Source organism: Hippoglossus stenolepis, chromosome 5 (assembly GCF_022539355.2).
Source record: "Hippoglossus stenolepis isolate QCI-W04-F060 chromosome 5, HSTE1.2, whole genome shotgun sequence".
Taxonomy (NCBI): domain Eukaryota; kingdom Metazoa; phylum Chordata; class Actinopteri; order Pleuronectiformes; family Pleuronectidae; genus Hippoglossus; species Hippoglossus stenolepis.
In genome coordinates this window covers 2107841-2125831 of record NC_061487.1, presented here as the reverse complement: position 1 = coordinate 2125831, position 17991 = coordinate 2107841, and the positions used below count along the sequence as shown (strand labels likewise).

At 41.1% G+C, this 17991-nt stretch overlaps 1 protein-coding gene and 2 long non-coding RNA genes across 3 annotated transcripts; all 3 read right to left on the bottom strand.

Moving 5' to 3' along the window:
* Nucleotides 1-893: 893 nt before the first annotated feature.
* LOC118109364 (mucin-5AC) lies at nucleotides 894-9466 on the bottom strand (the record flags this gene model as incomplete). The annotated part of the gene is made up of 13 exons (XM_047339955.1): nucleotides 894-1565; nucleotides 3076-3250; nucleotides 3366-3475; nucleotides 3740-3917; nucleotides 4142-4251; nucleotides 5356-5533; nucleotides 5758-5867; nucleotides 6584-6761; nucleotides 6986-7095; nucleotides 7812-7989; nucleotides 8214-8323; nucleotides 9040-9217; nucleotides 9442-9466. Coding segments are annotated over 13 exons (1749 nt in total), but the record flags the coding sequence as incomplete, so codon positions are not given.
* Nucleotides 9467-9475: 9 nt separating this feature from the next.
* On the bottom strand, nucleotides 9476-11973 carry LOC124851883. Its single transcript, XR_007032720.1, has 5 exons — nucleotides 11890-11973; nucleotides 11492-11669; nucleotides 10669-10778; nucleotides 10267-10444; nucleotides 9476-9549 (listed from the first exon to the last, which is right to left on the bottom strand). It is a non-coding gene; the product is annotated as an uncharacterized LOC124851883 (long non-coding RNA).
* A 746-nt stretch (nucleotides 11974-12719) lies between these two features.
* LOC124851888 lies at nucleotides 12720-14109 on the bottom strand. The gene is made up of 3 exons (XR_007032729.1): nucleotides 13952-14109; nucleotides 13114-13223; nucleotides 12720-12891 (listed from the first exon to the last, which is right to left on the bottom strand). It is a non-coding gene; the product is annotated as an uncharacterized LOC124851888 (long non-coding RNA).
* Between the last annotated feature and the right edge of the window lie 3882 nt (nucleotides 14110-17991).

Sequence of the window (17991 nt, the reverse complement as noted above, 5' to 3'; positions counted from 1 at the left end):
AGCTTTTCCTTAAACACTGCAGCCTTATGTGAGGTTGATTGAATAAGTCAAGTCAGGAAACCCTAACCCAGCTCTGGAAACACACTACATGGGGCAGCTCACAAGGTGGAGACAGATAACAAGCAACTCATCGACTGTATAACTCCAACATACCTGCGCTGTTTACCCAATTCAAATTCAGAATAGAAAACATGGATGTGCTGACATGTGATATCAGATAGCTCTGTATCATTTCTTTTTTATGACATTAAAAGCATGAGCTGACTGAGACAGCTGCTAATGGAGTCACTCATAGCTAGATAATAAAGCCAAAATGCATTTTGTATGTGTGTGTGTGTTTGTGTGTGTATAGAGCAGGGGTCTTCAACGTTTTTGAGGCCAAGGACCCCCAAACTGATGGAGAGATGGAGCAGGGACCCCCTACTATATATGTTGTATAAAATAGTGTTTTATATTAAACTGGGCCTAGTGCCATGTATAAACATAGCTACCCTGTTATTGTGCATTCAATACTAAGCTATCCTGACAAAAATTTGACCCCCTGTTGAAGACCTCTGGTATAGAGGGAGAGGCACTTCAGCTAAAGTTTAGGGATGAAATTACATATAAATTTCAGGATATTCCGCTGCACACACTACTTTAATATCAGCAAATGCCAGGGGCGTAATATTGGATTGAACATTGGGTTGACGGCAGAGTTAGTACTAAGATTACAATAAAATAAACATGGTTGATATAAATACAAGCAAGGTCAAATACGTTTTAAGCAGTTTTTAAAAAAGTAGGAGTTCATTCCAAAATTTTGGATAACTATAACTATATATATATATAGTATGAATAGCATTTTAACTAATAACACAGCATAATACAAAGAAACATAAAGAGATATCATGATAAATTCATATTTTTATTGACATTATTTTATTCGCTCCATTCCTTCCCTCCATCTTTTAATGGCTCTAACTGTGTATGTTATGATATGAAGAAAGAATAGACATACTTGTCCCTCAGGCATTTATTTTCCAAACTTCAGCAAAAGCAGCCTGAATTGTGAAGAAATTTGACACTCAAAGGTTGTAGATGTTGCGCATACATGTCGTGTAAGATCTTGAGTACAGTCACTAAATGCTCTATGCTAGTGACAGTACACAACAATGTATATTGTTTCTGAGGAACTACACATTCACATTTACAATCAAAAGGAGCTTAGGTGAATATAGAAGAATAAATGCATATATTCCAAGAAAGGTTCTGAAACAAAGCCAGTTGGAAGTGCAACAATTAAGGTTAAAAGAAAAACTCACAATACTTCCAGTGATAACCTCAAGAACTGCTCGTTTTGGAAAGGTACCCTTACATGAAACCCATAACCCTAACGTGTATGCTTTTAAATGAACATGATGACAGCAAAAATAATCCTGAGTAAATGCACTATATTTTGCTTCTATCATGTAGTTTATGGCGAGAAACCGTTGCAGGGGCATCCAAAGCGAACTTTGTAGTCGTGGCACCGATATCCTGCCTGGTCTTGATTGCGACAGACAAATCCTTGAGTTGGACTGTAGCTGAAAAATTAATCAAGGCAGTTAGTAAATCAGTAAGTTACTCAAAACTAATGAAGATATACACTTGCAGTGCTCAAAGGGAAATTCAGTTTGTTGTCTTCCCTGTGTGTGTGTGTGTGTGTGTGTGTGTGTGTGTGTGTGTGTGTGTGTGTGTGTGTGTGTGTGCGTGTGTGTGTGTGCGTGAGCGTGTGTGTGTGTGTGTGTGTGCGTGTGTGTGTGAGTGTGTGTGTGTGTGTGTGTGTGTGTGTGTGTGAGAGTGTGTGTGTGAGTGTGCACTCGTGCATGTGTGTGCCAAATAACACTTCAACACATTTTCACCAAACTTGGTGACACTATAACTTGGGAGGGTATCTCTCAGGGCCTCATTTTAACCATTGTCAATACACAAAACAGGGTCTGAAAGATGCTGAGACCATGCAAGCACCTCCAGTCAAGTAGAGCCAGGAAAGTGAGTCATAAGACAGCAGTTACACATAAGAATCCCATGGAACACAAATGTCCTGTACTGTATCTGTGATCCTAGGAAGATATGGTCTTAGAAAGTTTTAAATGTTTGGGGGGACTATCTGAGAAAAGGTTTTCATATTGTTTTAAAGGTCTTTTCCAGCTCCTTATTTATCGTAACAGTATAATCATTAATATCAATATAAAAAATAACAACATTATATGGGTTTATATCAATTAAAAGTCAATAGCAAAAATACCTGTATATTAAATTTGATTTTGAAATTAGTTTATAATGTCACCGAGCCCTTCAGAAAGTTTGATCTTTGGTTTTTGATTTGTTGCTGAGATATCATTGCTTATCTGAACTGACGTCATATCACTGATTTCTTCTTAGTGATCAGTGAGACCACTGGATAATGTGTTCAAAGAAATACAACATGTGTGGAACGATATTTTTTAAGTTAAATGTTAATTCAATTTGTTGCAAAAACTATATTTGAATGTTGAGGTGGTAATGAACCTCTAAGAAACAGTCGCAATTTCTGCTCCTTCAAAGTCCCTGATGCAGCAATTGTAAAAGTATTTAGATGCTTTATTATCTAGGCATTTTACCAATCTTCACCATATTGGAATCGAAAATCAGAGTCAATCAAAACTGGAAGTGATAAGCAGAATCAGAATCAATAAAATTCGAAAGTACCCAAATCTAGACATGGGTCTTAAATTTCATTAATTATGGTCTTAAAAAAAGTCTTATAAAATTGTAACCAGCAGGAATCCTGAGGACAGAATGCTTACCGCGTGAACATGCACAACAACAGCAGTATCTACCAAGTTCAGGCCAAATTCTGCTCAAGACTTTTTATGGATGTTTTAATGAAACACCTACTCTTTTGTGCTGCTGATGGTCGTTCTGATGGTTAAAGACAGGTCATTGTGCGTTTGTGAGTGTGTGTGAGTCATATACAGCAGGTTTGCACCAAGAAGCAACAGTGCTCACCACTCAAAGCACTGTACCTCAGTGTCTTAGTCAGAAGTTATAGTTTTCCTCAAGTCAACTTACACATAGTGGGTCTGGCCTGTAGAGGTAAATGGGGTATTTGTGTCAGTTGTAACAACATCTATGTAGAGTGGGTTGTCACAGATTCCTTTTGGATCCTGTTTTCTCATGTCACTCAGATATTCCCAGTCCCCAGTTCCACAGGGATTGTCGCGATCATACCACTTCGTCCAGCAAACTGGCAAAGACACCACGAAAGAGAAGATGACAAAATCAACTATTGCACCAGCCAGTGGACCAGTTAAAGAAAAGAAGTTTAAAGATTTATACAAGCATTACAGCATTTTTCAAACCTGTTTGAGTGCAGAAGTCTGAGGGGCACTGGAAGCGAACACGATAATCTTTACAACTGCCTCCAGCCTGGTCTGAGTTCTTACAGATGAATCCAGTGTTTGTGTCAGATCTACACAAGAGACATGGGTGTTCATTTAGGACAACTCACACCCTGATACAATGTTTATGTTGATTAGGATATGCCAATAGAAGCCAATTTACTTTTATAGCTTGCGACTAAATGTAGAAGATTATGTGTTGGAGTTGGATGGACATGAGTGAAAGACAATATAATCTACCAGGTGTACAACAAAAAAATAAAAGAGAAGTCCAAATTAATCAAATATATTGTTCGGAAAAAATTGCATAAAGAATGGGTGAATCGAGTACTCACACAGCAATAACATTTCCTGTAGAAGCTACACTGGCCCCAGATGTAGTTTGGACCTGGATTTGAAGTGGATTTTTGCAGATCTTTCCTGGGTTTTCTCTTCGCAGATCAGTTAGGGTCTCCCAGTCTCCGGTTCCAGAGGGGTTATCTCGATCCAACCATGGTGTCCAGCATTTTGGAGCTATCATCCAGGAAGGAGCACATAAGTGAAGATGTGCCATTTGAGAAAATACTTACAATACAGTAGATAGAAATGCTAAGGAAAAGGACATTTGACCTAATATCCCTTCAACTTAAAGGGATATTAGGTCAAATTCCCAATAATGACAACAATCAGAAAGAGAGGATACAGGTACAGATTCTTAAGACGTATGTTGTAAAGTTACAGGATGGGTCAACACTTACGTGTCACTGTACAGAATGTGTCAGGGCACAGGAAACGAACACGGAAATCTTTGCAACTGCCCTTAGTCTGGTCTTTATTCTTACAGACGAATCCAGTGTTTGTGTCAGATCTGCACAAGGAGACATAGACATTCAATCAGGACAACTCACACTGATATAAATGTTTTGTTCGTTATATTAGTTAGTAATAGTTATAATGTAAGGAAGAGGTAGATGGTGATGAGTGAGAGACATCAAACCTTCCAGGTGAACAACATCCAAACAATGAGCATTGATTCATCAGATACATTGTCAGTAATCATGGCATATTTTAAGGGCATATCCTGTGCTTAATCTAAGAATTGGGTTTGTCTCCCTGTAATCTACTTTATTGTCTTTTGCGATCTTTGTTTGCTGCTGCCTGTCCTCATTTGGGTCCTCTTCCTGACCATATTGTTGCTGGCTGGCCATGGCTTGTGGTTGACTCCTCTCTTACCCATTCATCCATGCACCTTTAACTCATCATCGAAATGCCACCTTCTCCTAACTCTTAATAATGACTGGTTCTATTAGGACCCGGTTTTGTACCTCCCTTTTCTTTCCCTGTGTGTCTACCTTGAGCTGGTCGGGGCCTCCTGTTTTCAGCCTGGCTGTGCAGCTGAGTTTCATGTCCTCATCAACTCCACCTCTTCTCAGTCTACAAAACCCCAGCTAATCTCTCCTGTCTTCGCCAGATCGTCCATTCACCAGTGTGCTAACATATCATCAGTTTAGTGATTTAACTTCTGACTAAGTTTTTGGTCACTTGCTTTTTGCTGCATATTTACCCTGTGCTGCCTTTTTTGTCACAGAACCAGCTGCACAGCATTCACCTGTTTGTTCACCTTCATCTGCTCCGGCCTCAGCTTGCCAGCACCTTCGAATCTCCTCTGCCTGCCACCCCCTTCATCTATACGCTGCTCAGTTATTGTTCTTCATAGGGGATTATCTACATGTTCTCTGGTCTGCATTACTCAGCCAGCACACAATACCACGCCATCATATCTTACCCTCAGTTAGAAGCCTGTTGGACCCTGGACTGTGATCTTTGGACATTTATTTGGATTTTAGAAACTGAATTATCTCATTGTCAACATATTCAAAATTCCTGTGACAAATTTCTCTTAAAAAAAACATTGTCTCTGCTCCTGTGTTCTACCTATGTGTGCCCATTTAAATTTAAGTATAAAACTTACACAGCAATAACATTTCCTGTAGAAGCTACACTGGCCCCAGATGTAGTTTGGACCTGGATTTGAAGTGGATTTTTGCAGATCTTTCCTGGGTTTTCTCTTCGCAGATCAGTGAGGGTCTCCCAGTCTCCGGTTCCAGAGGGATTATCTCGATCCAACCATGGTGTCCAGCATTTTGGAGCTATCATCCAAGAAGGAGCACATAAGTGAAGATGTGCCATTTGAGAAAATACTTACAATACAGTAGATAGAAATGCTAAGGAAAAGGACATTTGACCTAATATCCCTTAAACTTAAAGGGATATTAGGTCAAATTCCCAATAATGACAACAATCAGAAACAGGGGATACAGGTACAGATTCTTAAGACGTATGTTGTAAAGTTACAGGATGGGTCAACACTTACGTGTCACTGTACAGAATGTGTCAGGGCACAGGAAACGAACACGGAAATCTTTGCAACTGCCCTTAGTCTGGTCTTTATTCTTACAGACGAATCCAGTGTTTGTGTCAGATCTGCACAAGGAGACATAGACGTTCAATCAGGACAACTCACACTGATATAAATGTTTTGTTAGTTATATTAGTTAGTAATAGTTATAATGTAAGGAAGAGGTAGATGGTGATGAGTGAGAGACATCAAACCTTCCAGGTGAACAACATCCAAACAATGAGCATTGATTCATCAGATACATTGTCAGTAATCATGGCATATTTTAAGGGCATATCCTGTGCTTAATCTAAGAATTGGGTTTGTCGCCCTGTAATCTACTTTATTGTCTTTTGCGATCTTTGTTTGCTGCTGCCTGTCCTCATTTGGGTCCTCTTCCTGACCATATTGTTGCTGGCTGGCCATGGCTTGTGGTTGACTCCTCTCTTACCCATTCATCCATGCACCTTTAACTCATCATCGAAATGCCACCTTCTCCTAACTCTTAATAACGACTGGTTCATTCATCTAGAAAATGCTATATTGTCGTTCTTCATAGGGGATTATCTACATGGTCTCTGGTCTGCATCTCTCAGTCAGCACACAATAACATGCAACCATATCTGACCTGCTGTTAAAAGCCTGTTGGACTCTAGACCTGGATCTTTGGACATTTCTTTGGATTCTAGAAACTGTGAATTATCTCGTTGTCAACACATTCAGAATTCCTGTCACAAATTTAGCAGAAAACATAAGAAAACCATTTATGTCTCTGTTGCTGTGTTTTATCATAACAACTTACACAGCAATAACATTTCCTGTAGAAGCTACACTGGCCCCAGATGTAGTTTGGACCTGGATTTGAAGTGGATTTTTGCAGATCTTTCCTGGGTTTTCTCTTCGCAGATCAGTGAGGGTCTCCCAGTCTCCGGTTCCAGAGGGATTATCTCGATCCAACCATGGTGTCCAGCATTTTGGAGCTATCATCCAAGAAGGAGCACATAAGTGAAGATGTGCCATTTGAGAAAATACTTACAATACAGTAGATAGAAATGCTAAGGAAAAGGACATTTGACCTAATATCCCTTAAACTTAAAGGGATATTAGGTCAAATTCCCAATAATGACAACAATCAGAAACAGGGGATACAGGTACAGATTCTTAAGACGTATGTTGTAAAGTTACAGGATGGGTCAACACTTACGTGTCACTGTACAGAATGTGTCAGGGCACAGGAAACGAACACGGAAATCTTTGCAACTGCCCTTAGTCTGGTCTTTATTCTTACAGACGAATCCAGTGTTTGTGTCAGATCTGCACAAGGAGACATAGACGTTCAATCAGGACAACTCACACTGATATAAATGTTTTGTTAGTTATATTAGTTAGTAATAGTTATAATGTAAGGAAGAGGTAGATGGTGATGAGTGAGAGACATCAAACCTTCCAGGTGAACAACATCCAAACAATGAGCATTGATTCATCAGATACATTGTCAGTAATCATGGCATATTTTAAGGGCATATCCTGTGCTTAATATAAGAATTGGGTTTGTCGCCCTGTAATCTACTTTATTGTCTTTTGCGATCTTTGTTTGCTGCTGCCTGTCCTCATTTGGGTCCTCTTCCTGACCATATTGTTGCTGGCTGGCCATGGCTTGTGGTTGACTCCTCTCTTACCCATTCATCCATGCACCTTTAACTCATCATCGAAATGCCACCTTCTCCTAACTCTTAATAACGACTGGTTCATTCATCTAGAAAATGCTATATTGTCGTTCTTCATAGGGGATTATCTACATGGTCTCTGGTCTGCATCTCTCAGTCAGCACACAATAACATGCAACCATATCTGACCTGCTGTTAAAAGCCTGTTGGACTCTAGACCTGGATCTTTGGACATTTCTTTGGATTCTAGAAACTGTGAATTATCTCGTTGTCAACACATTCAGAATTCCTGTCACAAATTTAGCAGAAAACATAAGAAAACCATTTATGTCTCTGTTGCTGTGTTTTATCATAACAACTTACACAGCAATAACATTTCCTGTAGAAGCTACACTGGCCCCAGATGTAGTTTGGACCTGGATTTGAAGTGGATTTTTGCAGATCTTTCCTGGGTTTTCTCTTCGCAGATCAGTGAGGGTCTCCCAGTCTCCGGTTCCAGAGGGGTTATCTCGATCCAACCATGGTGTCCAGCATTTTGGAGCTATCATCCAGGAAGGAGCACATAAGTGAAGATGTGCCATTTGAGAAAATACTTACAATACAGTAGATAGAAATGCTAAGGAAAAGGACATTTGACCTAATATCCCTTAAACTTAAAGGGATATTAGGTCAAATTCCCAATAATGACAACAATCAGAAACAGGGGATACAGGTACAGATTCTTAAGACGTATGTTGTAAAGTTACAGGATGGGTCAACACTTACGTGTCACTGTACAGAATGTGTCAGGGCACAGGAAACGAACACGGAAATCTTTGCAACTGCCCTTAGTCTGGTCTTTATTCTTACAGACGAATCCAGTGTTTGTGTCAGATCTGCACAAGGAGACATAGACATTCAATCAGGACAACTCACACTGATATAAATGTTTTGTTAGTTATATTAGTTAGTAATAGTTATAATGTAAGGAAGAGGTAGATGGTGATGAGTGAGAGACATCAAACCTTCCAGGTGAACAACATCCAAACAATGAGCATTGATTCATCAGATACATTGTCAGTAATCATGGCATATTTTAAGGGCATATCCTGTGCTTAATCTAAGAATTGGGTTTGTCGCCCTGTAATCTACTTTATTGTCTTTTGCGATCTTTGTTTGCTGCTGCCTGTCCTCATTTGGGTCCTCTTCCTGACCATATTGTTGCTGGCTGGCCATGGCTTGTGGTTGACTCCTCTCTTACCCATTCATCCATGCACCTTTAACTCATCATCGAAATGCCACCTTCTCCTAACTCTTAATAACGACTGGTTCATTCATCTAGAAAATGCTATATTGTCGTTCTTCATAGGGGATTATCTACATGGTCTCTGGTCTGCATCTCTCAGTCAGCACACAATACCACGCAACCATATCTGACCTGCTGTTAAAAGCCTGTTGGACTCTGGACCTGGATCTTTGGACATTTCTTTGGATTCTAGAAACTGTGAATTATCTCGTTGTCAACACATTCAGAATTCCTGTGACAAATTTAGCAGAAAACATAAGAAAACCATTTATGTCTCTGTTGCTGTGTTTTATCATAACAACTTACACAGCAATAACATTTCCTGTAGAAGCTACGCTGGCCCCAGATGTAGTTTGGACCTGGATTTGAAGTGGATTTTTGCAGATCTTTCCTGGGTTTTCTCTTCGCAGATCAGTGAGGGTCTCCCAGTCTCCGGTTCCAGAGGGGTTATCTCGATCCAACCATGGTGTCCAGCATTTTGGAGCTATCATCCAGGAAGGAGCACATAAGTGAAGATGTGCCATTTGAGAAAATACTTACAATACAGTAGATAGAAATGCTAAGGAAAAGGACATTTGACCTAATATCCCTTCAACTTAAAGGGATATTAGGTCAAATTCCCAATAATGACAACAATCAGAAAGAGAGGATACAGGTACAGATTCTTAAGACGTATGTTGTAAAGTTACAGGATGGGTCAACACTTACGTGTCACTGTACAGAATGTGTCAGGGCACAGGAAGAACACGGAAATCTTTGCAACTGCCCTTAGTCTGGTCTTTATTCTTACAGACGAATCCAGTGTTTGTGTCAGATCTGCACAAGGAGACATAGACGTTTAATCAGGACAACTCACACTGATATAAATGTTTTGTTAGTTATATTAGTTAGTAATAGTTATAATGTAAGGAAGAGGTAGATGGTGATGAGTGAGAGACATCAAACCTTCCAAGTGAACAACATCCAAACAATGAGCATTGATTCATCAGATACATTGTCAGTAATCATGGCATATTTTAAGGGCATATCCTGTGCTTAATCTAAGAATTGGGTTTGTTGCCCTGTAATCTACTTTATTGTCTTTTCGCGATCTTTGTTTGCTGCTGCCTGTCCTCATTTGGGTCCTCTTCCTGACCATATTGTTGCTGGCTGGCCATGGCTTGTGGTTGACTCCTCTCTTACCCATTCATCCATGCACCTTTAACTCATCATCGAAATGCCACCTTCTCCTAACTCTTAATAACGACTGGTTCATTCATCTAGAAAATGCTATATTGTCGTTCTTCATAGGGGATTATCTACATGGTCTCTGGTCTGCATCTCTCAGTCAGCACACAATAACATGCAACCATATCTGACCTGCTGTTAAAAGCCTGTTGGACTCTAGACCTGGATCTTTGGACATTTCTTTGGATTCTAGAAACTGTGAATTATCTCGTTGTCAACACATTCAGAATTCCTGTCACAAATTTAGCAGAAAACATAAGAAAACCATTTATGTCTCTGTTGCTGTGTTTTATCATAACAACTTACACAGCAATAACATTTCCTGTAGAAGCTACACTGGCCCCAGATGTAGTTTGGACCTGGATTTGAAGTGGATTTTTGCAGATCTTTCCTGGGTTTTCTCTTCGCAGATCAGTGAGGGTCTCCCAGTCTCCGGTTCCAGAGGGATTATCTCGATCCAACCATGGTGTCCAGCATTTTGGAGCTATCATCCAAGAAGGAGCACATAAGTGAAGATGTGCCATTTGAGAAAATACTTACAATACAGTAGATAGAAATGCTAAGGAAAAGGACATTTGACCTAATATCCCTTCAACTTAAAGGGATATTAGGTCAAATTCCCAATAATGACAACAATCAGAAACAGGGGATACAGGTACAGATTCTTAAGACGTATGTTGTAAAGTTACAGGATGGGTCAACACTTACGTGTCACTGTACAGAATGTGTCAGGGCACAGGAAACGAACACGGAAATCTTTGCAACTGCCCTTAGTCTGGTCTTTATTCTTACAGACGAATCCAGTGTTTGTGTCAGATCTGCACAAGGAGACATAGACGTTCAATCAGGACAACTCACACTGATATAAATGTTTTGTTAGTTATATTAGTTAGTAATAGTTATAATGTAAGGAAGAGGTAGATGGTGATGAGTGAGAGACATCAAACCTTCCAGGTGAACAACATCCAAACAATGAGCATTGATTCATCAGATACATTGTCAGTAATCATGGCATATTTTAAGGGCATATCCTGTGCTTAATCTAAGAATTGGGTTTGTCTCCCTGTAATCTACTTTATTGTCTTTTGCGATCTTTGTTTGCTGCTGCCTGTCCTCATTTGGGTCCTCTTCCTGACCATATTGTTGCTGGCTGGCCATGGCTTGTGGTTGACTCCTCTCTTACCCATTCATCCATGCACCTTTAACTCATCATCAAATGCCACCTTCTCCTAACTCTAATAATTAGGACCGGTTCACCTTCATCTATAAGCTGCTCAGTTATTCTTCATAGGGATTATCTACATGTTCTCTGGTCTGCATCTCTAGTCAGCACACAATAACATGCAATCATATCTGACCTTCTGTTAAAAGCCTGTTGGACTCTGGACCTGGATCTTTGGACATTTCTTTGGATTTTAGAAACTGGAATTATCTCATTGTCAACATATTCAAAATTCCTGTCACAAATTTAGCAGAAAACATAAGAAAACCATTTATGTCTCTGCTCCTGTGTTCTACCATAACAACTTACACAGCAATAACATTTCCTGTAGAAGCTACACTGGCCCCAGATGTAGTTTGGACCTGGATTTGAAGTGGATTTTTGCAGATCTTTCCTGGGTTTTCTCTTCGCAGATCAGTGAGGGTCTCCCAGTCTCCGGTTCCAGAGGGGTTATCTCGATCCAACCATGGTGTCCAGCATTTTGGAGCTATCATCCAAGAAGCACATAAGTGAAGATGTGCCATTTGAGAAAATACTTACAATACAGTAGATAGAAATGCTAAGGAAAAGGACATTTGACCTAATATCCCTTAAACTTAAAGGGATATTAGGTCAAATTCCCAATAATGACAACAATCAGAAACAGGGATACAGGTACAGATTCTTAAGACGTATGTTGTAAAGTTACAGGATGGGTCAACACTTACGTGTCACTGTACAGAATGTGTCAGGGCACAGGAAACGAACACGGAAATCTTTGCAACTGCCCTTAGTCTGGTCTTTATTCTTACAGAAATCCAGTGTTTGTGTCAGATCTGCACAAGGAGACATAGACGTTCAATCAGGACAACTCACACTGATATAAATGTTTTGTTAGTTATATTAGTTAGTAATAGTTATAATGTAAGGAAGAGGTAGATGGTGATGAGTGAGAGACATCAAACCTTCCAGGTGAACAACATCCAAACAATGAGCATTGATTCATCAGATACATTGTCAGTAATCATGGCATATTTTAAGGGCATATCCTGTGCTTAATATAAGAATTGGGTTTGTCGCCCTGTAATCTACTTTATTGTCTTTTGCGATCTTTGTTTGCTGCTGCCTGTCCTCATTTGGGTCCTCTTCCTGACCATATTGTTGCTGGCTGGCCATGGCTTGTGGTTGACTCCTCTCTTACCCATTCATCCATGCACCTTTAACTCATCATCGAAATGCCACCTTCTCCTAACTCTTAATAATGACTGGTTCATTCATCTAGAAAATGCTATACTGTCGTTCTTCATAGGGGATTATCTACATGGTCTCTGGTCTGCATCTCTCAGTCAGCACACAATAACATGCAACCATATCTGACCTGCTGTTAAAAGCCTGTTGGACTCTAGACCTGGATCTTTGGACATTTCTTTGGATTCTAGAAACTGTGAATTATCTCGTTGTCAACACATTCAGAATTCCTGTCACAAATTTAGCAGAAAACATAAGAAAACCATTTATGTCTCTGTTGCTGTGTTTTATCATAACAACTTACACAGCAATAACATTTCCTGTAGAAGCTACACTGGCCCCAGATGTAGTTTGGACCTGGATTTGAAGTGGATTTTTGCAGATCTTTCCTGGGTTTTCTCTTCGCAGATCAGTGAGGGTCTCCCAGTCTCCGGTTCCAGAGGGGTTATCTCGATCCAACCATGGTGTCCAGCATTTTGGAGCTATCATCCAGGAAGGAGCACATAAGTGAAGATGTGCCATTTGAGAAAATACTTACAATACAGTAGATAGAAATGCTAAGGAAAAGGACATTTGACCTAATATCCCTTCAACTTAAAGGGATATTAGGTCAAATTCAATAATGACAACAATCAGAAAGAGAGGATACAGGTACAGATTCTTAAGACGTATGTTGTAAAGTTACAGGATGGGTCAACACTTACGTGTCACTGTACAGAATGTGTCAGGGCACAGGAAACGAACACGGAAATCTTTGCAACTGCCCTTAGTCTGGTCTTTATTCTTACAGACGAATCCAGTGTTTGTGTCAGATCTGCACAAGGAGACATAGACGTTCAATCAGGACAACTCACACTGATATAAATGTTTTGTTAGTTATATTAGTTAGTAATAGTTATAATGTAAGGAAGAGGTAGATGGTGATGAGTGAGAGACATCAAACCTTCCAGGTGAACAACATCCAAACAATGAGCATTGATTCATCAGATACATTGTCAGTAATCATGGCATATTTTAAGGGCATATCCTGTGCTTAATCTAAGAATTGGGTTTGTCGCCCTGTAATCTACTTTATTGTCTTTTGCGATCTTTGTTTGCTGCTGCCTGTCCTCATTTGGGTCCTCTTCCTGACCATATTGTTGCTGGCTGGCCATGGCTTGTGGTTGACTCCTCTCTTACCCATTCATCCATGCACCTTTAACTCATCATCGAAATGCCACCTTCTCCTAACTCTTAATAATGACTGGTTCTATTTCTTTGCACCACCCCTTCAACTATGCTGCTCAGTTATTGTTCTTCATAGGGATTATCTACATGTTCTCTGGTCTGCATTACTCAGCCAGCACACAATACCACGCCATCATATCTTACCCTCAGTTAAAAGCCTGTTGGACTCCTGGACTGTGATCTTTGGACATTTATTTGGATTTTAGAAACTGAATTATCTCATTGTCAACATATTCAAAATTCCTGTGACAAATTTAAAAACACTATCTCTGCTCCTGTGTTTGTGTGTGCTTTAAATTTAAGTATAAAACTTACACAGCAATAACATTTCCTGTAGAAGCTACACTGGCCCCAGATGTAGTTTGGACCTGGATTTGAAGTGGATTTTTGCAGATCTTTCCTGGGTTTTCTCTTCGCAGATCAGTGAGGGTCTCCCAGTCTCCGGTTCCAGAGGGGTTATCTCGATCCAACCATGGTGTCAAGCATTTTGGAGCTATCATCCAGAAAGGTACATGTATGTGAAGATCAGATAAGAAAATCCTTAATTATGGTATTCCATTTGAGTACAATAAAGTAGATACAAATACTAATGAAAAATAAATTTGACTCGTTCTCTCTTAATTTTGTCTGGGTGGGCTGGTCTATTCAAGGACCGTCACAGACTTGTCTTGCAAACATTACAGTGCTGTTTTGGTTGTTTGCCTTGGGTCATTGATGTGCTGATAAGTGAAGCATTATGGCAGTGGGAGGCCAGGTACACATTGGAGCAGTAACTGCCTATGAGAAGCCCCAAACAGCTTTATGCTGCTTCCACCACCATGGTTTACCATAGCCATGGTATTAGCCAGGTGATGAGCAGCAGTGCCTGATTGTTGCCAGACATACTTTATTCTTTATGCCTAAAGTGCAAAAAAAATTCTCATCAGATCTAAGAATCTCTTTCCGCATGCTCTTTGAGTGCTTTTAGAACTGTTTTGCAAACTAGCTGTCAAATACCTTTAACTCAAAGAGGTTTATGTCTCAACACTCTATCCTACAGGTCTGATTATTGTACTGCCGAGATGCTAATTCATTCAGCAGGTTTCCCCATTTCTGCAGAGGACCGCAGGTTGGACCACAATACAAATTCTTTTGCAAACGTGATCTGATATTACTTTATCCAGAGAGCATGGGCAGCCAGTTGCCAGCAATACTCTTTTGAAACAGAGAATTGTGTTCAGTGGTGATTTGTATGTTTAAACACAAAGACACAATGCAAATATGATGAAAACATATTGTAGCATACTTACGAGCTCCTCTAAGTGTATGTCGCTGTGCGACCAGTACATGGGTCTCTATAGGGTCACAAAGAATCAAATTATTATATGCATGATCAAACTATCTATGAAAGCTAATTATTGACCTTGGGAATACTATTTTGACAAAACAATATGAATTCAAGGTTTACTAACGCCAATCAAACTGCAAGGACACTCTATATGAGACTGAATGAACATCAGAAACAGACAACAGTCACCTGATGTTTTTGTTGACTGTTTTCATAATGGACTAAAGCCTCTTATCAGGTGTCCATATTGATTACAGGTCATTTACTGGAAAGGGAGCACCATATATTTAGCCTCTCTTGCAGATTTCTATTGTGGCAGCCATTGTTTCTGTGAACTCAATGAATTGTAAGCTGCGACATCAAGATAATGTGCAACCCTCAGTTCTCTCAAGAAAAGGAGGGATTAATGGGCTATGACCTAACCATACCACTAATAACTTGGACAATTTACATTTTTCTGTCTTGGTTTTCAGAGTTTATCAATAAACCTTGGTTTTCCCTTCCTTGCACACTTATTATCATCTTATCATCAACACATCAGCTATCCTACCTGTGGTGAGAACACACTCGACCATGTTTACACTCCCTTCCGGGATGTATATAAGGCCCTCCCTTGTCCCCCATTCAGCAAATCAGATCACGTCTCAGTTCTGCTGCTGCCTTCCTATTGGCAGAAACTCAAACGTGACAGACCGGTGACTCGGACCATTCAGCGGTGGTCCGACCTATCAGACTCGGCTCTACGGGACTGCTTCAGCATTATGGAGTGGTGTGTGTTCCAGGATGACAACATCAACACATACACGGTCATCTGCTACATTAGCAAATGCATCAATGACGTCATACCGAGGATTACTGTACGAACATTCCCAAACCAGAAGGCCTGGATTAATAGTGACGTCCATGCCAAACTCAAAGCTCGGACTGATGCCTACATCTCAGGTGATCTGGAGGAGTACAGGAAGTCCAGGTACGCGCTCCGGAGTGCTATTAGCAGTGCCAAGAGACATTACAGGGACAAGGTGGAGTCTCACTACCAGGGCTCCAACACAAGGAACATGTGGGCTGGACTAAAAACCATCTCAGACTACAAAGTAAAGACCAGCAGTGCTGATGTAGTGTCTGCATCTCTCCCAGAGAATCTGAACACCTTTTATGCTCACTTTGAGAGCAACTCCCCGGCTGTGGAGATACAAGAGGCCCAGGAGGGCCGCTGCCCCCCTGTAATATCCAGGGCAGATGTGTGGAGATCACTTAAGTGGATTAACACACGCAAGGCACCTGGACCTGATGGCATCCCTGGTAGAGCTCTCAAGGTGTGTGCAGATCAGCTGGCAGATGTGTTCACAGACATTTTCAACCTGTCACTGCTCCAGTCTGTAGTCCCCACATGTTTCAAGGAGACCATCATTGTCCCTGTTCCCAAGAAAACAAAAACCCTCTGCCTGAATGACTACCGCCCAGTAGCAATCACCTCCACCATCATGAAGTGTTTTGAGCGGTTAGTCAAATCCTTCATCACCTCCTCCCTCCCTGACTCACTGGACCCACTTCAGTTTGCCTACAGGCCAAATAGGTCGACTGCAGATGCCATCTCCCTCACCCTACACACTGCCTTCTCCCACCTGGACCAGAGGGAAACATATGTGAGAATGCTGTTCATTGACTACAGTTCAGCGTTCAATACCATCGTGCCCCTGAAGTTCGTCACCAAGCTCAGAGACCTTGGGCTCAACATCGCCCTCTGTGTTGAGAGTGTTGGAGGATGTGGTGCAGCACCACATCCTCCACCCTGACTCTCAACACCGGTGCCCCCCAGGGCTGCGTGCTCACTCCTCTCCTGTACTCCCTGTTCACGCATGACTGCGTGGCCACCCACAGCTCTAACACCATCATCAAATTTGCTGATGACACGACCGTCATAGGCCTGATCACCGGCGACGATGAGAAGGCCTACAGAGAGGAGGTCAGAGCCCTGACATCTTGGTGCCAGGACAACAACCTCTATCTCAACATCGGCAAAACAAAGGAGCTGATCGTGGACTACAGGAAGAGACAAGGAGTAGAACACGCCCCCCTCTCCATCAATGGGACTACGGTGGAGAGAGTCAGCAGCTTCAGGTTCCTCAGTGTTCGAATCAATGATGACCTGACCTGGACTCACCACACAGACTCCATCAGGAAGACGGCCAGACAGAGGCTCTTCTTCCTCCGCAGGCTGCAGAGGCTCAACATGGATTCCAGGATTCTCTGCAATTTCTACAGGTGCACCGTAGAGAGTATCTGACTGGCTGCATCACCGCCTGGTATGCCAGCTGCACCGCCCTGAACCGTAAGGCTTTATAGAGGGTGGTGAAGTCTGCCCAGCACATCACCAGGATGGAGCTGCCATCCATGGAGGACCTCTACACCCAGCGGTGTAGGAAGAAGACCAACCGGATCATTAAAGACCCCTATCCCCCCAGCCATAAATTGTTTTGCCTGCTGCCATCTGGCCGACGGTACCGCAGCATCCGGGCCCACACCACCAGGCTCAGAGACAGTTTCATCCCCCAGGCCATAAGTTGTTTTTTGGTGTTAATATCTACATTTATTTTTATTTAATGTTACATAAATTAATTATTCTGTCTTTATTCATATTTAATTTTGGCAGTTTCAGTTCTCAATATCTGTCAATACCGTCAGTTAAGACTTGACATCATCAGACATAAATCCTGGTGGTGTAGAATTCCACATTTCTCATACAACACTCACAGGAGCTATCTCGGATATCACCAGTTGATTAGGACCTCTATAAATAGCTTATTACAGAAAGGTTCACACGAATTCCGTACATCATTGTGACACTATGTGACATAGATGCTATAAACTTTTAGGTACGAAAGGAAAATAATACCAAAAACGTACTAGAGCTAGGGTGGTCTTATAGCATGAAACAGTACATCCAAGGGAAGAACATGGAGTTTGTTTTTGGTCTGTTTGTTTGTTTGTTTGTTAGCAGGATTACACAAGGATAGATACAGATCAG